The following is a 26,651-nucleotide window of genomic DNA, read 5'->3' as shown; positions in this document are numbered from 1 at the left end:
CTCTGAGCTCTAACCAGAACCTCGGGCAGAACTTTGAGAGACATCAGAGGAAAGCCTTCCCCTCCGCTTCCTTTTCACGGGAGCTCTGGAGGAGAAGGCCCTTTTCCCTGGACGTCTACACAGAGATTTGTTGTTGTTTTCAACCTTACAGGTAAGGAAAGAAGCCAACCTTCCTCCAAGGATGCCGAGAAGAGATTTTCTTCAGGGGGTTTCAGAAGAGAAGTGCTCATAGACAGCAAAGACCTGCTTACAGGGAGCTGCAGAAAAGGCTCTCACCCTCATTTTCATCCTTAAACAGCTCCTCGGTGCCGAACTTGAGGATGTCGTCCAGCTCCTGCTTGGACATGGAGCCCGCCTTGGAGCCCAGCCCAGGCCGCACCACCAGATGTGTCAGCATCATCTTTCTCTTGGCCACCTGCGTGATTCGCTCTTCCACTGATGCGCGAGTCACAAACCGGTAAATCATCACTTTGTTGGCCTGGCCGATCCGATGAGCACGGCTGAAGGCCTGCAGGGGCCGGAAAGTGGGGGTGGGCCAGGGGAGTGGCAGGGGAGACACCCCCTACATGCTCTGGAAAAGAGGCTGACAAGGAAGGGTCTTCTACCCACCAAGAGGTTTATTTCTGACCCCAGAACAGACAGACACGTCTCCTTGCTCAAAGGGGCTCCAGGAGGCGTGTTCTCACCTGGATATCATTATGGGGGTTCCAGTCTGAATCAAAGATGATGACAGTGTCGGCAGTGGCCAGATTGATGCCCAGGCCTCCAGCCCGGGTGGACAGGAGGAAGCAGAATTGTTGGGCCCCTGGAGCTAGGAGGCAAGAATTAGGAAATCAGGCCTTTCTTGTACCCAGCAGGTCTGTCCACCTGCTCCTAGATGTTCCCTGACTGCGAACAACAATGCCCTCAACTCAAAAGCCCAGGTGGCTAATATCCTCCCAGGCCAGCACCCTGCCATCCCAGGGACCTAGGCACAGGTTTCTTGGGCCTCCCACACCCAGCAGGGACCAAGGCACCCCTCACCATTGAAGCGATCGATGGCCTCCTGCCTCAGGGCACCAGTGATGCCGCCGTCAATGCGCTCATACTTGTAGCCTTCGTAGTCTAAGAAGTCCTCTAGCAAGTCTAACATTTTGGTCATCTAGAGCAAGAGAAAAGGCAGGAGTCTAGAACGACGAGGCAGTGGGATGCGCCCTGTCTGTTCTGACTACCTCTTTATTCTCTCTCAACCCCAGTCCTTACACTCGTACCTTGCCCTGTCATATACCCGCCGGAGCTGCTTCCTCCACCCCCAGCTCCTCCTGGGACATTCTTGTCATTCTCTCTCTCTTGATTTAAGACCATTTCTCCTAAGGCAGAGGTTCTCCTCTGACACGCATGACAAGGTTTCAGGGAAATCTATGAATCCCCTGAAAATCTGTACGAAATTGTCTAGTTGTGTGTGCAGTTTTCTGGAAAACAGACCCACAGCTTTCATCAGATTTCCAAAAGGTCTGTGCTCTCCTCCCTTCCCCAATAAGGTTAAGAAACAGTACCAGTCCCAGAGACGACCTTTAGGAGGCAGACGGCTCACCCTTCCCCTTCTCCCCTTTTGGCATACAGAAACTGGTCTACAACTTCCAACAGCCTTAATTAAGAACAGGGATCAGAGACCAAGATGAACTTAGCTACGCCAGCAAATCTTAGGGGTGTGATTGCCTAACCTCGCATCCCGTGGCAACCACAGGAACGAGGTAAGCGATTATCTGATGGTGAGAAAGACCTACAGGGATGGGTCACCTGCGAGAAGATGAGCACTCTGTGTCCTTGCTCCTTCAGCTTCCGCAGCATCTTCTGCAGCAGCATAAGCTTCCCAGACGCCTTAATAAGTGCCCCACCCTCATATGCCCCACTGGGAAGTTTGGGGGACTCCTGAAAAGAAGGCAGGAAAAAAGGAGGAGAGGGTCAGTGAGCACGCCCCCGTATTCTGACTATGCCTAGAAAGCTGGAGGCCCAAATCCAGGCTCCACACCTTTATAATTCCTACTCTTCTCAGAAATCCAGTCCCTGGCCTCCCAGCCCAACTCCAGCCCTGTGCTCAACCGCCCACGTTTCCACAGGGCCAGGCGTTTCACAGCCCCCAGCTCCCGTATCTACCATAGCAGCCACGGGAAAGAGGTAAGGATGGTTGCAGCACTTCTTAAGGTCCATCATGATGTTAAGCAATGACACTTGGTTCCCACCTCCTCGTGAATTCAAGGCCTCAAAATTTCGGGTCAGGATATACTTGTAGTATTTCCTAAAGCCCAGGGCAGGGGCATAGAAGAGACACAATAAAGGAAGCAATTATGATGTTGCATTTGGTCACCAACTCTTGGAAAGCTGCCACCAAATCCTCAACCCTTGTCCAGGTAACCCGCCTTGCATCTCACTTCTGCATGGGGCTCAGCTCCACGCGGACGATGAGCTCTGTCTTGGCCGGCATATTCTTAAAGACATCAGCCTTGAGCCTCCTCAGCATATGTGGCCCCAGCAAGTCATGAAGTTTCTTAATCTGGTCTTCTTTGGATATGTCGGCAAACTCCTCCAGGAAGCCTTCCAGATTGCTAGTAGCCAGGAGAAAAGGAAATGAACAGGCGTCAGGTTCTTTGCCCCTGACCTCAGGCTCTATTCTTCACTTCAGATGAATCCTCCTCCCACTCATCTTCTCAGTCCCTCCACCTCTCCTCTCTGCAGACCACCCTACTGAGCCACTTACTTAAACCTCTCTGGGGTGAGGAAGTTCAGCAGATGGAAGAGCTCCTCCAGATTATTCTGCAATGGAGTCCCTGTCAGCAGCAACTTATGATCTATCTTGTAGCCATTGAGGACCCTGAAAAACTAGAAAATGGGGCAAGGAAAGGCAGAGGGAAGGGCCCATCAGTGGCAAGTGGCTGGCCCACAGTATCACCTTTCCCTGCCTCTAGCTCCTATTTCCTTCAGGATCAGAGGCCCTCACATCCCTAGTCCTCTCCCTCTTCCAACGTGGACTTCTCCCCAGACTTATTCCCAGGCTTCCTGCCTCCCTGATTGCAGAAAGTCCCTGAAACTTTATTTTTTAGGACTAGGGCAAGTAGGAGTCCACAGCCTCAAGTTTCTGAGGCCTGGGTATCTCACTCACCTTGGACTGGTTGTTCTTGAGCCGATGGGCCTCATCCACCACGAGACAGGCCCAGCGGATGGAGCCAAGAGCTGCCTGATCAATGGTGATCAGCTCATATGATGTCAGGAGAACATGGAACTTCACCTGCGCCTCCCTCTGCCAACACAACCATTGTCCATTTAGCTGCCACCCCGCACCCAAGCATCTAGGCCTCCACCCCCATTCTCCACGCAGACACCCAGTCCTAACTGAGACTCCCAAAGGGAGCCCGTTGTCCTGTCCTCCAACTTTGACTCCATGCAGGGACTTCTGAATGTGGCCCCCAAACTTCCACCACCTGTCCAGGATGAACAGATCCATGCACACCCCTGGGAGTACCCACTACATCTCCAGGACTGGAGTGCAGAGGCGTGAGGGAAGGTGGAGGAAAGGAAGGAGAAAGCTGAATGGGGAATAAAGGAACTGAAGTCCTGGTTGGGGCAACGAAACGACAGATCTGAGGACTTTGGAGGACATGAGATAGAGGGGCTTACCTTCATCTTAAAAGCTTTCTTGCCACCTTTGATGGCATTGTCTTCAAAGGAAAACTCATTCTCACGAATGATGGCTCGGCTGTCCTTGTCACCCGTGTATGTCACCACATAGAACTTGGGTGCCCACATCTGGAACTCCCGCTCCCAGTTAATGATGGTGGAGAGCGGGGCGCTCACCAGGAAGGGACCCTTTGTGTGGCCCTGGGAGTCGAGGGTGGGGGGACCATTAGTCTAGGCTCACGGTTATACAACCCAGTCCACTGCCTGCCGCACCCCTCTCCCCCGTTCTCTGCCCTCACCCTCCACTCCCACCTTCCCCAGTCCAGGCTAGGCCTCAGCACGGCTGTCCCCCTCAGGGCCCGAGAGTCTAGCACCTCCTTATACAGTGAGTAGAGGAAGACGATGGTTTGTATGGTCTTGCCCAGTCCCATCTCATCAGCCAGAATGGTGTCAGTGCCCTGGGCCCACGAGAAGCGTAGCCAGTTCAACCCCTCCAGCTGATACATGTGCAGTGTTCCTCCAGTGGCTGTGATGAACCGTGGCTGAGTCTCGTATTTCACTGTAGGCTGTAGAATCAAGAAGTCAGAAAGCTCAGGGGAACCATCAGCTGCTCCTCCGGTCTTGGCCTCCTCCTCCCCTCTCCCCGGCACTGATATCAAATGGGATTACAAGTCCCTCTCCTGTGGCCTGAGCTTATGAAAGTTCGAGTCTGCAGTGCCTCCCCCTCATTCCTTAAAACAATACCCAGAAGCACTGTGGGGAAGGAAACTGGTAGAAGAGCCCTGTGTGCTGCTGTCTCTAGCAGCTCTCACTCCTGTGCCAAAATTCCTAGCACTCTTGGGGCAAAGCTGAACACTGAAGGAAGAGCTACTGTTCAAAGAAGTTGTTGAAACTCTGGGAAGTTCTGTCAGAAGCCCCCAGGAAATCTGCAATCACCATGGCTCCAGAAATGGGAGACAGGCCAAGCGAGAAGACTTACATCATTAGTAGGAGAGCTGGGAGGCCCATCACCCTGCAGCTCCTTCTTCTTCTTCTTATACTTGCGGGGCTGGGCGGGGTCCTCCCCCATAATTAGTTCTCTGGGAAAACAGTGGGTCTGAGTGAGACCTGGTCCTTGGACCCGCCCCCTGTCCTTCTGAACCCACTCCAGACCTAGCTCCCACTTTCCATAAGCGAGATTTTCTCACATTTCCTTTCTCCCAGGTTCCTTACCCTCACCCCTTGGATTTCAGCTCTGAAGCCAACCCTCCCCACGCCTCAGCATCCTCATCCCCATCACTCAGGCTGGATCTTCTTTCTGTTGCTCACACTGCCTCCTTCCCGACCCCACCGCAAACAACCCAGCCCAGGCTCCCACTGCCCTAAATTCTAGACTGGGTCTGTCCCTACTGCATCTCATTTAATGCTGGAGGTTTAGCTTTCATGCCTCTGCCCTCAGACTCCCTCTAACCCATGACCTAGCTCCCTCACCGGTGTCTCCAGTAGCTTTGTTTATGGTCTTCATATTCAGGGATGTTCATTTCATCTTCCTCCCACGTGGACTGGTCATATGGCAAGTCCCTCCATTTCACTAGATAGTGGTAATTTCCCTTCTTATCCACACTGTGGGGAGGGAAGCCAAGAGAAGGAGCAGGAGGAGAAAGATGATATGTGTCTCAAGTAGAAAAAAGTCATAATAAACACAATTATCAGCAAACATGCAGAATTTGTCACCTAATCCTCAATGGTGGGCCTCTGAAAGGCAGTTTGGAATGGCTGATGTACTACCCTAACCTTTTCAGGATGGCTTCCGAAAAATCAACGATCACAAAACATCCCTGGCTTCAACATCGTTTGTTCATCCAATCAGTATTTACTAAGAATCCACTACGTGCCAGGCACTGTTCCAGGCATGGGTGATTGAGCAGAACTAAGCAGACAAATGACCTATTCCCATGGAGCTCACATTCTATTGGGGGAGGCAGTGATGAAATAGAAAAATAAAAAGACAATGTAACATTAGTCAGTAATAAGTACTGGGAAGAAAGAAGTACTAGAAACACTGGTCTGTATGAACCATGTGTTTCATGTTTTGCTTTTTTCACACCCAGATCCCCAGACTCATGTGTCACTTCTTAAGCTGTTAGAGATTAGAGGAAGCAAGGACAAAGCAGTCAGTGCTGGGCTGGACTTTCCTCCTGGTTCCTCCCATCTCCATAGAGGCAACAAAGCCAGAAGGGCTGGGGCTGCAGTGGGAACTATCCAGTTAGATCAATTATCTGGTTAATCAACAAATACTAACATGGAGCCACAGCGCAACAAGAATAGTGGCAAAACCCAGGTAGGCCTTCGCATGGACCAAGGACCAAGGACTCACCTGTGGTTGATGATCCGGTGGACGGTCATCCACTCTGGCTTGATGCCAAAACGGTAGTACTTCTCCTCCATCTCGGCATAGTGCGGGTCCTTCACCTTGCGTTTGTCACTCTTCCCATCATCCTCACCAGAGCCGTAGTCCAGGGGTGGGGGCTCGTCCATGTCATTCTTCCGTTGGTAGTTTCGGTACATTACCAAGTGGAAAATTTCCAGCTGATGGGGCACAGAGGAGGGAACAGATAGTCCCAACATCCGGAGAGGACAAAAGGAGACAGAGCAGAGGCCGGCAGGGGGAATGGCATGGGAAAGCAAGCAATGAAAGAGGTGGGATGAGGGACATAGTGAATTAAAGCCAAAGCAGGAGAACGAAGAACATGCCAGAGAAGAGAGTCAGAGACAGGACCTGGGTGGGGAGCTAATAAGCAAAAGGAGGAAGGGAATAGGGTTATTAAGACTGGGGCTATCAGTAAAACATGGTTAAGACAGATAAGGAAAGAGATGGAGTTAAGGCCGACTAAGGAAAGCCTACGTTATACCTAAGGGAAGGAATCTAATGGAGACTGAGGGAAAGAGAACTGGAGTCCAAGAGAACCAAGTGTGGAAACTAAGGGAGTTGGTAGGGTGTGGGTGGCCAGAGCCCTAATGTGAGGGAAAGCAGAGGGGACGGAAGACAAGAGAACAGCGGGCCAAGAGAGAGAATGGCAGTGAATGGGGTCCCAGGAGACGGGGAAGGAGAGGCCCTTGTACCTGAAGCTCCTTGGCCCAGGAGCAGTGCCAGTAGGACAGTCCTACCCACTTGACAAAGAACTCTCTCTCCGATCTGCCTTGAAGAGGACGTGTGGGTGGGGCATCTGGATTCCCGTCTGCCTGTTGGGGGGCTGGCACTGCCACGGGGGGCTCCCCCCACCGCCAGTGCAGGATCTTCTGCACACGGCCTTTCAGCACGGGACACTTCAGGATGGACGCACACAAAGAGGAAAGAAAGAGGCAGAAAGAGCCCATCATTAGAGTAGGAGGATGGGGGTCCCACAAGGGAATCAAAGGCTAGGTGTGGGGGAGAGTAGAGAAAGAAAGAGCCGGACCTTTGGGCCCCGGAGATGGAGAAGGAGTCGGGGCTGACAACAAACCCTGAGAGATGGGCACACTCACTGTGCATCGGGGACACAGCCACTCGCCGTTGGGGATGTCAGGCAGCGGGGGGTTCAGACAGTGAATGTGGTAGGAGGAGATGCAGGCGTCGCAGCACAGGAGCTCCCCGCCATCCTTGCACACACGGCAGTACTCCATGTGGTCGTCCTCTTCCTCCTTCTCCCCCTCCTCTTCCCCCTCCTCTTCATAGTCTTCCTCCTCCTCCTTGGCCTCCCACTGTACCCCCTCCTTCTCCTGGGAGGCCAAGGACAGACACAGACACGAGAAAGAGGATAAGGAGTGAGGCTGGAAGACAGAGCCAAACCAGGACAGCTAGATCCTAGAAGTGCAGAGAAGACTGGTGGGAACAAAGGAACAGGACACCTCAGTTCCCAAAAATGCTAATTTTCGGGGCAAAGGGATGGGGGAGAGGAACAAACTAGGATCTTGGACACTTAAACATCTGCTACTGAGAAGCCTAGGCATCTGGGGCTAGGGAGAGGACAAGAGAAAGCAAGGAGGAAAGAGATGGGTGGGTCCCTGAGGGCCGTAAGAGGTGGCACCAGTACTCACACAGTGGGGGCAGCTCCATTTGCCCTCAGGAGCCCGGTCAAGCTCAGGATCAAGGCAGACGAGGTGGTAGGCACGAGGGCAGGTGTCACACAGAATAATTTCCCCACCCTGCTGGCACACCTCACAGTAATCCTGGTGATCCGTCTCGTAGCCATCAACCTCCTCCTCCCCGGCCACTGCAGGACAGCCCAGGACTGTCATATACCCCAGTGGAGGCAAAGGGAACAGAGAGAGAGAAGGAGAGCGGAATGCGGGAGGGGAGAGAAAGAGAAAAGGGTTCAATAAAGAAGTCAAAACTACAAATAAGAAAGACAACGAAGGAATGAAAGGAAGGCTGAGTGACAGGACTGCACACAGCTGACACCGCTTACCCTTCTTCTTCTTCCTTCCTGGCCGGCCTCTCTTTAGTTTCTTGGTGCGGACAGGGCCATCAGGGCGGCCTGAGGCACTGTGGACACTGCCACTGTCCAGGTCTGACTCCTCAGCCTCTGGTTCAGGGCCCTCGTCACTCTGGAAAACATACTGCCCATAGCCCCCGTGGCTGTCAGAGAGGCCAAATGGATTCCACTCCCCTCCCCAGGCCTTGGGCTCCCGCTCCAGCTGCCCTCATGGACCCTTGTGTCTGGACCCCCAGCCCCTGACCACACCCCAGAAGTATAATGGACAGGGAGGGGCCACTCACCGAGCCTCCCTTCTTCCTCTTGCCACCCAGCAGCCCTAGTTTGATCTTGAGTGGTGCCATCTTCTTTCCCCGAAGCTTCTTGCGTCCATCAGGCACTCGGGGACTCTTACTCCGCCTCTTGTGGCCTGGACCTGAGTGAGGAGTGGGGTGACAGAGAAAAAGCCGAGGTCATGACATCCAGGAACAATGGAGGCCATAGGGTTTCTGGACCTCTCTGTGGGCTATGGTTTCACTGAGACCCCTTCCTGGACAGCATTTCTTCTACAACAATCAGGGCTGAGTTCTGGACTATAATTTGAGAACATGCGGTTTAGAGGGTGGGGTGACAGTTGTTCCAACCAGAGGGTTTCTTACCTTTGCCCTCTTTGGTTTTGGCTCTTCGGATGGGTGGGGGCTGGATATCAGCAGCAGGGGGTGGTGGAAGGGCGGGGGGTCCGGAAGGTGCTATGGGGGTGGCCGATGAGACAGCAGCTGACACCTGCTCAGCTACAGCTGCGGCCGCTGCTGCCGCCGCTGCCGCCACAGCAGCTGCCGACCCCTTGAAGGGGTTGTTGGCGCTGAACTCTCTCCACTTGGCCCCAAGGATGGTCATCATCTTAGACATTGGGATCTTAGGATTCTTCTTAGCGATCAGGGGCCTGAAAATATAGAAGCAAGACACTCGGACCCTTCACAGATGGTTTGGGAATACTGTCATTTCCCCTCACCAGTTAAGTCTATGTACCAGCTAGGATTCCTAGGTGGTGAAAATACGTCCTATGAAGAATAACATCAATTTTGAAACAAAGAAATAAAAAGTTTAAGAAGGAAAAAAAAGTTAATAAAACAAGAAAAAAGTATGAAGAAGAAAAAAAAGGCAAAATAAAATTTAAATGCAGATTAAAAAGGATTAAAAAAAATATGAGATTAATAAAAAAGCTCTACTTTGGACAACTACTTTACAGTTCGTAAAACACCTCCACACACATAATATCTTATTTCGTCCTCACAATACTACTAGGAGTTGCTATGAATCTCTGTGTTTTTCTAAAGAGTTCCACGGGCCCTGATGAAGGGTCCCATCAGGTGGAGTCTGATGGGCCACACTGGTTCTGCTCTGCGGTGGGGTGTTAAGCTCTTGTGAGGACGTGGGTGACCCCGGTGCTGACAGAAGCACTGTCTTCAGTAGCAAAGCAGTGAGACGATGGGACTAAGGACCGCTCCCAGGGACTGAACACCACTAGGCGCCAGGCACTGAGTGTGCTGAGCTTTCAATCCATCACTCCATCAAATCCCCACAAGACCCCATGAGGTGCATACTATGTGCCTATTTTACAGATGCAGAAACTGAAGATCAAACTAGTGAGCTGCCCAACATGACACTGGGACCTGAACCTCAGCAGACTGCCTCCAGAGCGTTGAACGGCTCTGCTAAAGTGCCTGCTCCCCAAAAGGCATCTCTGCTGTTCTGTACGCTACTGCGGGAGCCACTGAAGCTCAGGTCCCACTGTCAGCAATGCATCCTCCGTTATATACTGGTGTCTAAGGAAGGGACAGAGGACTTGATAACTGAGCAAAGGAAACTGGGGAACACGGATACCACCTCCCCGCTCCAGTCTAGAGAGAAGTCAGGCAGGGGAAACTGGAACTGTTAGACCAAGGAGGGCCATCAGTCCTCCTGAGAGTCTGTCACCACAGCGTTTTCTAACCTCGCAGTGGTACTGTGACCCCCCAGTGAAGGGTTCCTGACTGGAGTCCTTGGATTCTATGAGTCCAGGAATTCCCTAAGATGACATGTGGAATTTTATGTGTATGTGCTGTGAACTTCTCTGGAGAGCAGTTTCTTAGCTTTCATCAGATTCCAGAAGGGTCCAGGGCCTCCCCCAAATTAAAAGTGTCTGCTCGAGAGGGCTCCCCGTCCCTACTGCACCTCATGAACTGGCTGAAGGCTTTGTAGTTGGTGAGCGTGTGGTAATCCTCCTCAGAGAACACATGCTCCACGTCCTCCAGGCCCCAGGTCAGAAGCAGAGTTGCCGACGACTTCTGTTCCACCTGCTGGCAGAGACCAGGCTTCAGGGACGCAGGTGCCCAGCCCGGGGCCCCCCACATGCCTCTCTACCCACCCACCAGGTTCCCTGGGCTTTCTGCTTCCTGCTCCATTCCCAGCCCAATCCCACTCCTCACAAACCACAGCCTCTCTCTCCACTTAGCACCCTGCTCGCCCAGGGCTCTCCCTCCCCCACTCCTCATGCCTGTCATTAATACTGATTTCTCCCCTCACTCCCTAATTCTACTCACCTTTTGGCCCCCATCTCCCTCCCCTTTTTTCCGCCGCTTCGTCTTCTTCTCCTTTTTTTCTCTGTGCTTCCGTCTCCGTTTCCGACCTGGTCCAGTTCCATATTCACTGCCTCCACTCTCTGACTTCTCCCGGTACTCATCTCGCTCAGAGCCAAATTCCTCCTCGCTGTCCTAAGGGAAAGAAATAAAAACACTATTTCTTCAGCCCTTCCTTGTGCCAGGAACTGTTCTTAGCACATAACATTTATCGTCTCTTTTGATCTTCACAACAATCCTATGATAGTAACTAATCTATCTTTATCCACTTTTTTGTAGATGAGGAAACTGAGGCACAAAGACCGAAATAAATTGTCCAAGAAGACAGAAGACTGCTAGGCTCTAAATTCATGCAGTCTACCTCCAGAGCCTGTGCTTTCAACTGCTTCTCTGTGCTGCAGGGCAAGTCAAGTCGACAACTGGGCTCTTCACTAGGCTGTGGTGAGTGAGGTTAGGGTCCCAGACCTGGGAGATACAGGCCAGCAAGCGGGGATGGGGGCAGGTAGAGGGGATCAGGCCTCCCTGACTTCAGGATCCCCACAGTAATCAAGACCAGAGAAAACGTAGGTCTCTAGGGATGGGTCTCCGAGCCTAGCTGTAGAGATAGGAGTCCTGAACACTTACAAGCTTCTTGCGTTTTCGGGGTTTTCCTGGCTTGTTCTCCTTCTGCTTCTTGGGTCCTCTTTTTCTCTTCTTCACACCCAGTGCTGAAGGCAGCAGCCGAATGTCATCCTTATCTTTGGAGCAGAGAGCACCAGAAAACCTAAGCCTCTAGGTTCCCAGTCTCTGCAGCCCCTTCCCTTCCTCACCTCCTCAGTTCCCGCTGCTCTCTAGGAACTCCGGCATTAACTCTTCCAAACCTTGCCTCCCTCCGCTGGATGCAAACAGAGAGTGTTTCGAGTACTCTGGGATGCTCGGGTTCTGAATGGGAGGTCAGGGGTCAGAAGGGAAGAGCAGCCAAACCACTCCCGTCTCTCCCCTCCTACTAACAAGGGACCAGGCTCTAGGCCATGGGCTCTGACTGTGGCAGGTCCTTTTAGTCGCCGCCAGGGCTCCTCCTGCCTTCCCCCTCACTTAGCCAGCTGGCATCCTGCCCAGGAACTGGGGAAGCCATGCCCAGCTGCTGGCCTGGCCTGACCCCAGCTCTTGGAGTGGGGAGACACAAGCTGGCAGCTCCCTAAGCCAGATGCTGAGAAGGCAGAGCCAAAGGTGGACACCTGGGTTCTCACACTAACACCCTGGGGCCCTGACATCCTTTCTGTGAGGAGGGAGGCCTCTATTTATATTTCCTCAGATAATCACCAAGCCTCCTGTCACCCCAGCACAGCCCTGGAGGAAAAGAAATCCTCAGTCAGGCATGTTTACTTCTTGCCCACAGGATCATAGTGTCTAGCTCCTTTGTCACACCCTAACCCCATCGAAGAAGGTCTCCACAATTACCTAAACATTCCTCCTCCTCCCAAGGAGACTGGAATGTGCCTCCAAATCTATATACTCCTCCCTGTTCCCTTTGAGAACTCAGGGACCCTGCCTTTTGTCCCCTGGTCTCACCCTTTGTCTCCAAATTTAGTCCCAGACATCCTAACCCATTCATATATAAGCAGTATGGGAGACCCACACAAAGACACGGGCACAGACACACCCCGCATATGCATTCTCAAATGCACAAGCATCACATACTCATGAGCACAAACCCAGAGGACAGCCTGTACCTGCTTTCAGCAGGGCTAGGTCCCTGGCTTTCTCTCCAGATGTCTCTGTCAGAGAGAACGGGGCTGGTTCTTCCCAGATGTCCCCTCTCCCCATTCTCCATGACCCCTGTCGGACTGTGGAGGCTCAGGGGACAGAGAGTAACTCCGCGACGAGGAAGACACCAATGCCACACAGACATGAGGCCCTGTTTGGCCTCCCTCCCCAAGCAAGCACTAGATTAACCCGCCAGACCTGTCTTGCTCAGGCAGAGGCAGCTGTGCAGGAGGGGAAAGTCTGGGCCTGGCCCAGCCCTTTGCTCTAGGACACACAATCCTTCTTCCCACAACAGCCAAAGGAAAATTAGCCACAATTAACACCGGAGGCCTTGGTTTCCACTGCCTCAGAATCTAGGCACCTCCTTCCTTCATTGCTACTTCTCACAGCTCCAGCATCCTGTGCCCTCTTGTGCAGGAAGACACTCTAGGCCTGGGGGATTGTGGGAGCGGGGAAGGTGCCTGTAGGCAGCCCCAGGTGTGGAAACAGAGTGGGGACCCTGATAGGAAGTCAGTAAGACGCCATGCCCCAGCAGCCCGCGCTCCCTCACCCCAGGGACCGCGGCTATTATGAACATGGAAACGGAGGCCGCCGGGGCAGAGGCAAGGGCAGGCCAACTGGCTAAGGATCAGGGAAATGGCCTCGGTCTCCACCAGCTGGGGGGTGGGACACAAGCCCTGGGACCTCGCAGCCAGTTAACTCCACTCCCCACCCCAGCGGGAGGTTCCCGAACTTGGGAAGACGGCGGTGGTGCGGAGAGGCAAAGGAGACGGCGAGAAAAGGGAAGGGAGGGCAAGAAAGCAAATCTAAGTCCCAACCTCTGTCTCACCAGCCACTCAATGTTGGCCTGGAGCCCAGACTCTCCCACATCCCGGCTCAGATCTCGGGAAGACGGCGAGGGAGGAGGGCGGCGAGGAGGGTGGGCGGAGCCTGGCGAGCCAGAGGACGCAGGAGGAGCCTCGCAGCGAGCCTCGCCTCCCGCCCGCCCCTCTCTTCTTCTAATCTCACCATCAATCTCTCACACATATATTTATTTTTTCTCAAATTCCCCTCCCTCCCCCACAACGAACCACCATAATAGGTCTGCTGCACATGCGTATTGCATGCAGGGGGTGGGTTTGTATTTTCAGACCTTTTGCAAAGAAACTACCAGAATTTTCCGCACCACCCACAACCATTCCCCACCCCCACCCCCAAGGAATCACATCTATATATTATGTTATATTATTTCTCTAGACTTGCCAGAAGGGGGAGGGAGAAGAAATGAGTTTTTGGCTTCCTGCTCCCTTCCCCCATCAGCACGAGTGCTATTATTTTAAACGTTTAACAATGTACGGAGACTGAAGAGGGGGGAAGGGATAAAATTGGTCTTGGGTAAGAATGTAAAACAAAATGGTGAGAATCAAAGCCGTCAGAATGAAAAACAATAGAAACCTCTAACACGTATAAATTCATCCTCTAGAGGAGGACGAGAGAGGGCAGCCTGAACATATTGCCTCAGAGGAGGGTTATTTTGCCCACACTTAGGTAGACAGAAATAATGGGCAGACTAAAAATATTTTCCTAAAGTTTTACCTCAAAAAGTCATCTGAGAGGGTGTATCTGGGTCACTCGTTTGACTTAGAGGGCTGAAAGGGAGATAAAATTGCCCAGGGAGAGAGAGTAGGTGGGTTTTCATTTCAAATACACAATTTTAAAAACATTTCACGATGCTTAGAAAGCAAAGGGAAAAGGGGAGGGAGTATTGACACAAAGACCCATCTCGACCTCAGATTCTTTCATGCCCTCCCCTTCACAGACCCAAATCCGGGATCAAAAACCCCCAAATACCACATTCCAAGTTCGGAATACACATAAGCGAGAGCTGCTAATGCTCTAACTTAACCTGACATCCTTTCTTCCTCTCTTTTTAGCACCTCTGCTGTCTTCCAGGCAATCCCCTACCCACAATTCTTTATTCCTTCTCCCTTCTGCAAAATCAGTGGGCTCTCTGGGATAACTTTTAAAAAACTTTTCCGATTTTCGGACCAGCCTGGTGGGAGGGGAGGTGGACTTTATCCTGTTTCCATTAGATACACATAGCCCTCCTCCCCCGGCCCAAGAAAGCACCCCACAGTTCCTCAAAGGCTGTCTCAACTAGACAGGAACATTTGCCACTGAAGCCACACAGATCAATATGACAGTTTTACAAAGAGTATGATGTTAGACGTTTTGAAGTTTGGTGCATTTGTGCTGCACCGCACCAAGAGGCCTGGGGGTGTGAACACCCGAAAGATGCTCACTTAGAGTCTATTCTGAAAAACACTATCTGAACACTCTGGAGGGTGGCCGGAGTGGGACCACTGCTGGGCCCCCCACGCGAGGCAGTGGTCAGGCCCCTCCACCGCGGACGGAACTGCCCAGACAGTGCGGGTGACTTGTCATCCCCGGGGAGGGGTGCTGAGTGACGGTCAAGCTGCAGAACAGCTGGGTGGGCAGTTCACGCCCCCCAACGTGGTCAGGGTGTGGGTGGTTTCAGCGGGAGAGTGAGTGACAGTGAATGGCAGCCACGTGAGAGTCACAGCTGGGCAGCTCGGCCACCCCAGACTGACGGGGTCATGGGGTGGGGGCGCACTTGACACAAAAGAGCCCAGAGCAGAGGAGAGATAAAGGGGGTGGGATTGGGGGCATCTGGTTTTCCAGACACTCTCCTCTCTCCTCCCTGTCCCCAATTTTCAATGACTGCTCTCCGTAGTACGAGCCGGAGAGAGGGGGCAGGAGCCAGTCTCATTCCAGGAAGTGGTCCGCGTGGAGTGTGGCCACCACCTGCCCCTAGTCGTCAGCCGCCCGCAAACATTCACCCGACCCCTCCCCCACGTGCCACCGCACGCTCCAGAGTTGGCGGGCACCGAAGTCCCCGCAGGTGGGGGGGGGGGTCCGATGGCCACCCGCCCCCCCCCCCCGGTCTTCCCAACTCCTGACGAGGGGGTGAGGGCCGCGGTCCGCTCCTCGCAGGCAAACCCCACTTCGCCTCGGTCCAACCCCACCGGGGCCGAAGCCCCAGGGGCGCCCGCTCGGCCGCCCCTCCCCCACGCGCCCCTCCCCCACGCCGCCGTCCGGCCGCCAGGGTCTCCGCGGTCCCTCGCGCGGCCAGGGAGGGGGCCCTGGCTTCGCCTCGGCCGTTTCCTGCCTACCCCCTCCCCGCCGAGGGTAAAAAAAAAACTCTCCTCCTCCTCCTCCCCCGAAAGCCGCGACCGAGTGGCCCGGTCCGCGCATGCAGCTCGCGCCCAGCGCTCTCCAACCCGGGCGGCGGCGGCGGCGGCGGCGGCGGCGGCGGGGGAGGGGTGCGGCGGGGGAGGGGAGGAGGCCTGGCCCGGCGGCCGCCGCCGCCGCCCGCCCGGACCGCCCGGACCGCCGCGGGGCGACGGGCCCGAGACGGCGCCCCGCGCCCCGGATTCGCCTCGGCTCGGCCGCGCGGTGGGTGCCTCGCCCCCGCCCGGGCCTCGCGCGCCCGCGGCTCCGGCTCGGTCTGGGGCGGGGGGGGGCGGAGGGGGGAGTCAGCGGCCGCTTACCTGGCGGCGGGGGCGGCGGCGGCGGCGGTGGGGGCAGCGGCGGCGGCGGCGGCGGGAAGAGGTGGCAGCCGGGGGGGCTGTGGCGGTCGCGGCCCCGGTCGTGGCCCGGCCCGCGCCCGAGTACTCCCTCGTCGTCGTCCTCCTCGTAGTCCTCGTCGGCCGCCTCCACCTCCTCCTCCTCCTCGTCGCCCTCTTCTTCCTCCTCTTCTTCCTCCTCCGACACCACCATCTCCTCCTCCTCCTCCTCCTCGTCCCTCAGAGGGGAAGCCATCCTGTGGCTCTGGCCCCCCCACCACCCCCCCACCCACCGCCCGCCCGCCTCCCCCACCGCTACCACCACCACCTCCTCCTCCTCCTCCTCCTCCTCCTCCTCCTCCTCCTCGGCGGCGGCGTCCTCCTCCTCCTCACCGCCTCCCCCAGCCCCCAAAACCCCCGGGCCACCCCCCTCCGAAACCCCCCCCTCGGGGCCGCCGTCTGACGAGGGGGGCCAAACCACCCCCAAAAATTTTCTTGGGGAGAATTGAGGACTTTTTTTTTCTTCTCTCCTTCCTCCCGAGAGAACAAGAGAAGGGGATTAAAAAAATATATATATATATAAAAGTTTTCGACTTCTCTCTACCCCCCTCTCCGTTGCTTTAAATATATTTAAATTCTGAGGGGGGCGCTCAGAAATATTTCTCAGAGCTGAGGCACTAAGATGGCCGCCTGGAAATTATTTTTAAAACAACCCCCCCTGCAGCACCGCCACCCCCTCCGTGAAGAAAGGGAGAGGGGGAAAAAAATCCCCTTTTAAAACAAAATGGCTGGCTTAATATTTCATTTTTCACCCCCCCCATTCTCCTCCCTGTTATACCCCCATCTCATAGCCTCTACCCAGAAACCCACAAATTTCTCCCTTTTTTATAACTGATTAGTGCACAGATTAATAGAGATATTTTCCTTGTGTACTGAGTGTGTGTGTGTGAGTGAGTGTGTGTGCGCGTTGGGGGGGGCATGAAGGATTTCTGCATAAAACAAAAATGGCTGCTGTGACTAACTCCCCCCTTATAAAAAAATATTTGAGGGGGGGCATTAATCAGTACTCATGCTCAGTCTGACATCAGCATAAATTGTTAAAGGTTAACTAGTTAGATACTAGTCCAACTAGATTTAAATTTTTTTTTTCTTTACTAGTCTCTTCCTCCCCACCTCCCTTCTCTTAAAGAAAAGCTTTTTTTTTTTTTTTCTGAATACTTCAGAAGGGAGTGGTTTGATGTGAAGGTTTTTTTTTTCCCCTTCAGGCATTGAAAAGGAAAAAGATGAAATATATGTTTATATGTAACTCTCTTTCTACATACCTCATTGAAGTCAAAACGCATTTAATTGTGTATGTTTTAAGTGAGAAGGGGTACTGGAATTTTTTTTTCTTTCTTTAAAGAAGTGATAGAAATCCTAGTGACTTTTGGGGGAGAGATATGAATAGATACGATGATTGAGTTTTTTTCAAAGGAGTCCATGTTTGATTCTCCCCTTTGCCCAGCCTTTTCAGTGATTTATAATTGTAAATTTTATCCTCACTCTTTTCTCCTTTACCTCGCCTTCCCCTCCCCCAATTACTTGAATATAAAATTCATCTGATGTGGGAAATTAAATTAGGGGGTAAATAGAACAGATTTTTAGAATAAAGGGGAAAGAGTTAAGTCTGAAGATTGTGAAATTATTTTCTCTTTTAAGTCTGAAGATTGTGAAATTATTTTCTCTTTTCTCCTGTTTCAGTATATTTCCCCTCCTCCATGATCTCCAACACTGATAGAGTGGAAGAAACTGAGGTACCATGAAAAAGAGAAGTAACTGGGACTGAGAAAAAGAAAGAGGTAGGGGGTTAACACTCACATTTTCATCTGACTTTCTGACCCATGGTTTCCCACTGTACCCCAATGTTTATCTTTAAAGTGGTATCAGGAATCAGATGGAAGGTTGAAAAGGAGTCCACAAGTAGCTTTCTCATCCAGAGATTTGGTCAGAGAAGTCATAAAATAAAACTTGCCAGTTCAGCAATGCTAGCAAAGGAAGAAGGGCAAATAGCTCAGTTCAACCCTATTTCGTTCTTGTCACCCTTTTCTTACTACAGTTTCCTCCCATTCTTTTGATCTCACTTTGACCTTTTCCTTGCTTCCCATCCCATGCCTGTGGAATCATTTCTCTCCTGGGTTATTTCTCTGTCTCTTGAGTATAGCTGCCAGCCACCCAGCAGCCCCTGCAGGGTTTGGGAGTACCTTAAGAAGGAGGGGTAGGTAGGCAGCAACCAGAAAGTAATAGATAGTGACAGGGCATATTTTTGCTTACAAGGTTTAAGTATTCTTTATTGATGTGCCACCTCCCAATCCCAGCTAATGCTCTTTATTGAACATTGATTTCCATCTTTTTCTTAACCTGGACTTTGGAGTTCTCTTGTTTCTGCTCCCATATCATTCCGGTACTGAGTGTAACTCTTATTCCTCTTCCATTTGATTTTGTTACGTCCTCTTTCTCGGTCCCTGTGTACTAGTTCATCTGGGTATCCCACTCTTTCTGTACATGGGCTTCTGTGTACGTGTGTCTTTGTTTTTTACCGAGACTGTCCTTTCTCATCCCTTGACTCTCAGGCTCTGTCACCTCTAAGTGACTTTCCGTCTCTGTCTTCTTTCTGTTTACTTCTGTCTTCCAGGCTCTGACTGCGTGTGCCTCTTCCTCATGTGTGCCTGACTCCCCCTCTTTCTGGCCTCTCTGTGTGTGTCTGGGAAGAGTGTCCCCACGTGCATGTGGGCAGCCCTGCGCATCATGCATGCTGCGCCCTCTCCCTCTGTGCTGAGCGCCTCTGCCTGCCTGCCTGCCACGTGTGCCATGAGCTGCAGGTGTGGGGGGCGAAAGGTGGCTGTGTGCATCCCTGTACAAACATTCATCATTCTCTCGAGTGCGCTTTGCATATGGATCTGTTAGTTTGCCTGATCCTCCCTCTTGTCCATCTCCCCCTCTGCCTGCCTGCATCACCTGTTCTCTTTTCTCTCCCTACGGATCTCTTGATTTTTCTTCTTCTATCCTTGTTTCCGCCTGCCTCTCTACCTGCTTGCTCCTATTATGGTGTCTGCCTGCCTGCCTGCCTGCCTGTCTGCTCCTCCCTGACTGGCTGGCAGCCTCTTTCTCTCTCTGGTTGTCTGTCTGCTTCTCTGGCTGTTTGCCCACCACTCTCTCTCTAGCCATCTGTCTCCCCGCCTGCCTGACTCTTATCACTTTTTTAGTCTCCGTCTCTTGGTTTGTCTACCTTCCAGTCCCTACCATGGTTCCCTGTCTCGGTTTGCCTCTTATCTTGCCTTCTACTTGTTCCTTCTCTTCTTTGTGTCTATTTAGTTCATGCTTTTTCCTGGCCTCCCTTTATGTGTGTCTTCTTGCCTGTCTACTCTACTTGCTTGCTGCTGTCCCACTGTTTAAAGCTTGTATCTTTTTAGTGTGTCTGCTTATCAGCATTTTCTCCCTTGGCTTCCCCTATTCCAGCATCCCATCAATGCTGATAGTCTCGCTACCACAGACCTGCCAGTGACCCCCTTGCCCCAAAGTCTTACCTGCCTTCTTGCCATATCCCCTACCCTGCCTTCTCTCACTGCTTGCCTCTGTTTCAGTTCTTTCTTTTTCTTTTTATCTTTATGGCCCCTCACACAGTCTGCCTGCCTCAATCTTTTTGCCATTTTCCCAGTCTCTCCTTGTCTTTCTGCTTTTTTGCTATCTGTCTGCCTGGCTGGCTCTTGCTGTCCACATCTCTGCTTGCTTTTTTTCTCCTCCTTTTTCTATCAGCTTTTACATAGATAGTGCATACACATGGTACAAAATTTTTAAAGTACTAAAAGTATCCTGTATGAGAGCAAGCCTCCCTCCTACCCCCCACTTCCTCTCCTCTGAGGTAGTCACTACACATTTCTTGGATCTTGTTCGAGAGAAGAGTCTACACATATATGTCTGATTGCTTTTTGCTGCACTCCTTCCAAATTCTCTCCCAGTTTTGCTGGATGCTTCTTCCTCTGTCAGTCTGTCAGTCCTCCTTCCTATTTCACTGGGCTTGCCATTTCTTGCTTCTTGTTTTTTTGATTCTGTTTTATGGTACTTGTCTTTTTGATTGACTGCTTGCTAGTTACACGCTTTTACTACCAGGACCTGAGGTGTGCTTAGGAAGGGCGTGCTCTCTCCTAATATCCTGTTCTGCTCTGCGTCTGGAGTTGTCCTGATGGCCACACGCCATTGCTGGTCTCTTCATCACTGAACTATGTATTAATTGAGAAAAACCATGAAAGCACTGGTAGTACTGAAAAATACCTTGTAAATATAGGAACAATTAATAAGTACAGATGGTTTGTAAGCTGAGCTTACATGCCCATGGAGTAGATAGGGGCCCACTCTGCTTTTCCCAGTTTATATGAATTCTTTAAAGGAATATGAATCTAGATCCTTTTAGGTTCAGCAGTACTCTTAGGCTGTTGACCTAGGCCTGTCCAAGAAGTTTGTCTTCCTCCTAGTCTAAAAAACTCTGCTTCTTACTAAAACTTTCTCCCTTTTTCATCCTTCCTTCTGGCTCCTATCACATGCCACCTTAGAGATGTTATAACTCCTTGGGGGAAGCACAGACAACACCCTCTATCCAGGTGTCTTCAGAAAGATGATGATAAAACTTCTACACACAATGCACTGTTCTTTCATTTTTGCTTTTTCACTGCCTGTATTCCTGAATTTAACTGTTTCAGCCTCTATCTCTGTCTCTCTCCTCTTTTTCCCTCTCTTCCTCTCTCACTTCTCTTTTCTTGGTTCTGTCTTTCCTCTTAACTGTCTGTGTTGGGCTCCATTCTAGCCTCTCTTTCTGATTGGCCACCTTCCCTCTCTTCTGTCTGATTGGCCTGTATCCCTCCATCACCCCATCTGTCTGCTGGATTCTCCCTGTCTGCCTGCAATAATGTATGTGATAGCACTTTATAAATTATAATGCACTGTGTAGTATAAAACGCTATTATCACTTTGTCTTCTTTCTTTGTTTATTGTTTTCTTTCTCTGTCTGCTTTTCTTCTCTCTCTCTCCCCCTTTCTGTTTGTCTGTCTGCGTCCCTCTTGGTGATCTTGCCTGCCTCTCTGTCTCTCTGTCATTAATTCTCCTTTCTCTCCTTGCCAGCTTGTCTGGGTTTTTTTGCCTTGCTTCTTCTCTGTGTGCTCAGTTCTTGTGTCTCTCCTTCTGTGTTTCCAGGTTCCTCTCTGTTTCTTTTAGCTGTCTATTCTGTCTGTCCTGAGGCCTTTTATATGTGCCTGTGTGTCTTGCTCTCTCTAGCTGCCTGTGTCCCTGCCTGTCAGTTCCAAAGTGGGCACCACTCTGCTTTTTTCTATCTTTCTGTACTTCAAAAAATAAAAATAAAATAAAAAATTAAAATACCGTATAACTATTTGGTAGGAGAGAATTTTTTTGTTTTTAATGAGAAGACCATTAAGAAAGTGAGAACAGGAACTCAGGAATACAGCTGTCAAATGCAAACCAGAAATTAGATGCCAACCCCTGCTGCTGCTGCAAAAAAAAAAGAACAAGAAAAAAATTGTAAGGGACTCCCAAGCCAATAATAAGATTATTTATTTAAAAAAAAGCTAGAAACATCCAAAGCTATAGTTTCTAACCTTTTTTTTGGATCATAGAAAGTTATAAACCCCTTCCTCCAGAAAAACAGTATCTACACAAAATACCACATATGTTATCCTGAAACCTATGGAGCCCAGGTTAAAACCCTGATGTAGGGAACCAGTGAGAATGACTGATAGAGCACAGGCATGAACTCATGCAACAAGATCAAAGGACTGAAAAAGCACTTTGCAGTCTGTGATTTTCTACCGAAGGAGATGTTAAAGAGATTCCTAGTTATCTTTTGAAATACAGAAGTTAGTGGTAATAATGAAAAGCATGTAAATGCTGAGGATTTTCGAGGCTTAATCATGGAATTTTAGAGACAGAAGGTCATCTAAACCAGTGTTTAGATGGCTAAGTAAGGTTGCCACCTGTCCTTTCCTGGGGAGCTCTGTCCTTTGTTCTGAGATTATATATTTCTCATATATTTTTATATAAAATGTGTAATATGCTATATTTATATGAAACAAATATGTAATATATATGTATATATATGCTAATGTATTTAGCAGTATATTATGTTTATTTAAAATGTTCTAAAAATGAGGTAGATCTGTGTTAGAAGGATGTCCATGATAGATTTTATAGGGAGAGAGAAGGAGAAAGAAAATGAGTTTTTATACTTCTGTACAACTTGAAAATTTTTCAACATACAGGTACTTGTTTTATAGTTACAAAATAATATTTTTAATATCTTTCTGTTAAGTAATGGTGATGGGTATATAGGTTTGGTTTTGTTCTTAATGTCATTAATTAGCGCAATAAAAAGTCAGGAACTCCATGTTGATCACTAACTTTTTTTTTTTTAATGTTTTACTGGTCACTGTAATCTAAAAGTCTGGGATCTACTGCTTTAATCTAACCTCTTCTAGATTTCATGAAGTAAGAAACCTCAGTCCTTCATGTATCATAGTCATGACTTGCCATATTTACATGCCACCTATACTATTATATGCATACTATTTTCCTTTTTCAATTCACTTTAACTTAAACAAATGTCCTTTAAAAAGCAAATTTTATATAACTAAGAAATAATATCCATAAATCCTTGATTTGATAAGGTAATTATAATTTTCCTGATTTATTTTAAAATACAAATAATTATTAAAAGTCAATAAAAATAAAAGCATCTTGCATGCTACCAGTGGTATAGGTACCATATTTTAGGAAACATCACTTTCATCTAATTTTGTAGGTACAGAAACTGGGGCCCAGATGTTGAAAGGATTGCCTAAGATCAAGTTTGTTGTTAGGGACAGAACCAGAATTTGAACCTGTATCTTCCAATTTCTAGTCTGCTGTTCTTTGTTCTATATACTAAATGACTTATAAGTCAATGGATGTCCTAGGGTTTTAAAGGAACTAATACGTAAAATTGATGGTCACATGTATAACTTATTTATAACAGCTATACTACAGAACTGGCAATGGTCAACTTAATTTATCTAGTACATTGTTAAACTTACATGTTTTCTGATACAGAGTTCCACCTCTTATCATCTACCCTAGAGAAATAGTCATCACACTCGTGCATGAGGTGACACATACAAAGATGTTCATTACAACGTTGTTTGTAATAGCAAAAAATTGGAAACACTCTAAATTTCCAACAGTAATGAATAACTAAATAAACTATACATCAGTCAAGAAAAATGAGTTACATCTACATAGTAAGATTCTTTACTATATTGTTGAATGGAAAAAGGCATGCTGCAAAACAGTATATACATTATGATATCATTTATGTTCAGAGAAACTAAAAACAATACTATGTTTCTACAGATACATTTATATGTATGTAAATTTCTTTTAAAAATTCTGGACATATACATACCAAATTGGTCACAGTGGTTACTTTTGGGAAATAATAGTCAAGGGGGATATTTAGCTTTATTGATAATTTTGAATTTTTACAGTATTTACTTGTGTAAACAAATTTATGTAGCCTCATGATTACATTAACAAATGAAGCCAAATGGGACAAAAAGTAGTGTGATTTCTCTAAAGAAATCATGCCTCACTAATTTCTCGTTCTTTGAGGAGAAAAGTATGGAAGCAAAGTATAATCAATGTGTGTAATGTAGTTAGACTTTAGAGGACATTAGTGAGGTTCTGGTTTAAAAACTAATTAAAATATGAAGGGAAGAAAGGAAAGTTGTAGAAGAGCATGTATAATATGGTACCATTGATGAAAGGGAAAAAAAATGTGAATTTCCATAGAATATTCCTGGAAGAATACACAAGAAACTGTAGTCATTACCACTGGGAAGGGAAACATATTTTTTCATTGTTTTTCATTGTGCATCTTTTAAAGCAACTTGAAAATTTTTTAGTGACCAAGGGATTAGTTAGGTGGAGGGAGGAGAGACATTTGAGATCAGAAATAAACACACAAAAAAGTTAATTAAGGATATGTGGTAGTGATGATTGCTTTGGGCTGTAAAAATCTGAGAGTTCAGAGAAGAGAGCTCTTAGGGAGGGGAGGGGAGGGGGACTGAAGGACTTTCATATGTAGTTGTACTTGAAGTAGGCCCCAAAACATAACTAAGACCTATATAGCAGAGAGGAGGAAGAAGGGCAGTTTAGGTTGAGTAAGAAACTATTCAGCAAGTAGTATGTGGACCTCATACAGCTGGAGTGGTAAGTTCATGACAGAAAGGAGGTTTTTTTGTTTTGTTTTGTTTGTTTTTATAAATTTATTTTATATTTGGCTGCGTTGGGTCTTCGTTACTGCGCACAGGCTAGTTGCAGCGAGCAGGGGTACTCTTTGTTGCAGTGCGCGGGCTTCTCATTGCAGTGGCTTCTCTTGTTGCAGAGCATGGGCTCTAGGCGCACGGGCTCAGTAGTTGTGGCTCGTGGGCTCTAGGGCACGCAGGCTCAGTAGTTGTGGCACACGGGCTTAGTTGCTCCACGGCACGTGGAATCTTCCTGGACCAGGGCTCGAACCCGTGTACCCTGCATTGGCAAGCAGATTCTGAACCCCTGCGCCACCAGGGAAGCCCAGAAAGGAGGTTTTTAATTTAAAAAATTATATCTATTGTTGAGAACTATTTCACAGGTCCAAAAAAGTATGTATAACATACATCAACCACAAAGAATATTAAAATGAACACATGTATTCAGTATCAGTTTAATAAATATAACATTAGTAACATCTTTGAAGCCTCGTAATGGTCTTCCATATTTCACATTCCTCTCCTGCCCCCTGCCCTACCAGTATCCTGAATCTTGTGTTATCATTCACTTGTTTTTTCTTTGTGATTAGTTCCCTTCCCACCTGTAACTTTTTTTTCTTTTTAATTTAAGTACAGTTGATTTACAATGTTTCAGGTGTACAGCAAAGTGATTCAGTTATATACTTATATATATATTCTTTTTCAGATTCTTTTCCGTTATAGGTTATTACAAGATACTGAATATAGTTCCCTGTGTTATACAGTAGGTCCTTGTTGTTTATCTATTTTATATATAGTAGTGTGTATCTGTTAATCCCAAACTCCTAATTTATCCCTCCCCCCCACCTGTAACTTCTTAATTTTGAAAAACTTCAAGCCTACAGAAAAGTTGAAGAAGTACAGTGAATACCCATATACTCTTCACCTGGATTTACGGATTGTTGACCTTTTGCCACACTGACAGAATGACATGAGCAAATTCTTATGATCTAATGTTAATTGCATAAAACAATATAAAGCCATATGTGTAGTATAATCACAACCATGTAGGAAAATACTAGAAGGAAGTGGTTAGAATGTTAATACTGGTTTCTGCTGAGTGATAGGAATAAGAGTGATTTTTGTTTTGCATCTTTATGCTTCTCTACCTGGAACTTTCTGTAAGTAACACATATTCTATAATGAAAATTTAAAAATCTTTTCAAGTTTAAAAAAATAATCTTAAAAATATATGGAGAGAGAGAGAACAGGAGATAGTATCTAACATTTGTTCATCAAGTTTGGTAGTCCCAAAAAGTTTAAAACACAGTAATATGGAAAATAAACATAGGTACAGACCTCATATCTGAAGGAATCTAATTCTTTTTCTGCAAGGTTGTTTCTCATCTTGTGTGAAAAGCCCCTATTTCTTTAAGGCTCCAGCAGTCCGGCTGTTTACCCCTCCACTTCTCTCCTTGGCTGTCATCTGCTTTCCTCCCGATCATTCCCCTCATTCGTTGAAGACTGCCGCTTGGCTCAGTCCTGCCCTCGATGCTGTAACCAGAGACCTTTCTCACCATTCCACTTCTCTCTCCCACCTCTAGGAAATAGTAAATTCTTACCTCTTCTGAAATATTAAATTCAAGCCTCCTACTTTGGCTACAGCTTTCTATCCTTCCAGCTCTCTCATTTATTCACTATTCTTGGACCCATGAGACCCTGTAATCCCTTAATTCTTCCATTTTCTCCTAATCAGCTCTACCATGTTCTCCCCTCCTTCCCTGTCCAACTTAGATTCCATGGTCTGTCATTTCAGCCACTCTGCTGCCTGCGTCTCAGCACCCTCTTTATTTACCTCTTGCAAACCCCCAACCTTGGATCACTTCGGCTGTCTGTTTACACTCAGGAGCACTTTGCATGACCACATGGTGTCAGGAACACCATGACCACTCCAGATTAGTGTCCCTGCTCAGAAATCCTTTTTCCTAGTCAGCTTCCTTTCAGTTCTCCATGGTGACTTTTTCAAACCTTCCTCAAATTCCTCAAACCTCCTCCGCCTTATGCTTCAGTAGAACATCTTATCGTCTCCCTCTAGGAGACAGATCATCAGATGAGAACTCCCTTGAAATACTGACACTAAGACTACATATTTAACGGTATTCATATTTGTCCTTTCCTCCCTTCTATCCTGTCCGAAGCTAATACCTACACTTGGGCTCTGGCTCCCAGCCTTGCCACCTTCTTAGGGTGTAATGGTTAACAGTGATCCCCTAACTCTCCTTTATCTCCCATCCTACTTGCTGCTTCACAACCACATTTAAATGTACTCAAATC

General features: G+C 48.7%; 2 protein-coding genes across 18 annotated transcripts in view; one reads left to right on the top strand and one right to left on the bottom strand.

Moving 5' to 3' along the window:
• The window catches only part of CHD3 (chromodomain helicase DNA binding protein 3), a 24,696-nt gene extending 8,407 nt beyond the window's left edge, over positions 1 to 16,289 (bottom strand). For 6 of the 12 annotated variants that reach the window (XM_059908764.1, XM_059908765.1, XM_059908769.1 and 3 more), the window contains exons 1-23: positions 16,003 to 16,288; positions 11,330 to 11,442; positions 10,670 to 10,840; positions 10,302 to 10,426; positions 8,747 to 9,030; positions 8,393 to 8,523; positions 8,082 to 8,232; positions 7,711 to 7,904; positions 7,159 to 7,392; positions 6,757 to 6,960; positions 6,011 to 6,222; positions 5,125 to 5,256; positions 4,634 to 4,733; positions 4,029 to 4,220; positions 3,655 to 3,855; positions 3,140 to 3,277; positions 2,738 to 2,859; positions 2,412 to 2,585; positions 2,137 to 2,278; positions 1,780 to 1,911; positions 1,024 to 1,141; positions 687 to 811; positions 277 to 508 (exon numbers count right to left, since the gene is read on the bottom strand). In XM_059908764.1, coding sequence (XP_059764747.1) covers positions 277 to 508; positions 687 to 811; positions 1,024 to 1,141; positions 1,780 to 1,911; positions 2,137 to 2,278; positions 2,412 to 2,585; positions 2,738 to 2,859; positions 3,140 to 3,277; positions 3,655 to 3,855; positions 4,029 to 4,220; positions 4,634 to 4,733; positions 5,125 to 5,256; positions 6,011 to 6,222; positions 6,757 to 6,960; positions 7,159 to 7,392; positions 7,711 to 7,904; positions 8,082 to 8,232; positions 8,393 to 8,523; positions 8,747 to 9,030; positions 10,302 to 10,426; positions 10,670 to 10,840; positions 11,330 to 11,442; positions 16,003 to 16,273 — 3,898 coding nt within the window. In that variant the 5' untranslated portion in view covers positions 16,274 to 16,288. Of the gene's footprint in view, positions 1 to 276; positions 509 to 686; positions 812 to 1,023; positions 1,142 to 1,779; positions 1,912 to 2,136; positions 2,279 to 2,411; positions 2,586 to 2,737; positions 2,860 to 3,139; positions 3,278 to 3,654; positions 3,856 to 4,028; positions 4,221 to 4,633; positions 4,734 to 5,124; positions 5,257 to 6,010; positions 6,223 to 6,756; positions 6,961 to 7,158; positions 7,393 to 7,710; positions 7,905 to 8,081; positions 8,233 to 8,392; positions 8,524 to 8,746; positions 9,031 to 10,301; positions 10,427 to 10,669; positions 10,841 to 11,329; positions 11,443 to 12,417; positions 12,618 to 16,002 lie in introns of those variants that run through there. The other 6 variants (XM_059908768.1, XM_059908775.1, XM_059908772.1 and 3 more) reach the window with 5 other exon arrangements.
• The window catches only part of NAA38 (N-alpha-acetyltransferase 38, NatC auxiliary subunit), a 24,821-nt gene continuing 13,719 nt past the window's right edge, over positions 15,550 to 26,651 (top strand). For 4 of the 6 annotated variants that reach the window (XM_059908783.1, XM_059908781.1, XM_059908782.1 and 1 more), the window contains exons 1-2: positions 15,550 to 15,640; positions 17,758 to 17,855. The gene's annotated coding sequence lies outside the window, so the exon portion shown is untranslated. Of the gene's footprint in view, positions 15,641 to 15,820; positions 15,908 to 17,757; positions 17,856 to 26,651 lie in introns of those variants that run through there. The other 2 variants (XM_059908784.1, XM_059908780.1) reach the window with 2 other exon arrangements.

The sequence above is a fragment of the Balaenoptera ricei genome, chromosome 20, assembly GCF_028023285.1.
Source record: "Balaenoptera ricei isolate mBalRic1 chromosome 20, mBalRic1.hap2, whole genome shotgun sequence".
NCBI lineage: Eukaryota > Metazoa > Chordata > Mammalia > Artiodactyla > Balaenopteridae > Balaenoptera > Balaenoptera ricei.
Note: the sequence above shows the minus strand (reverse complement) of the source record. Positions and strands in the feature narration are given on the sequence as shown.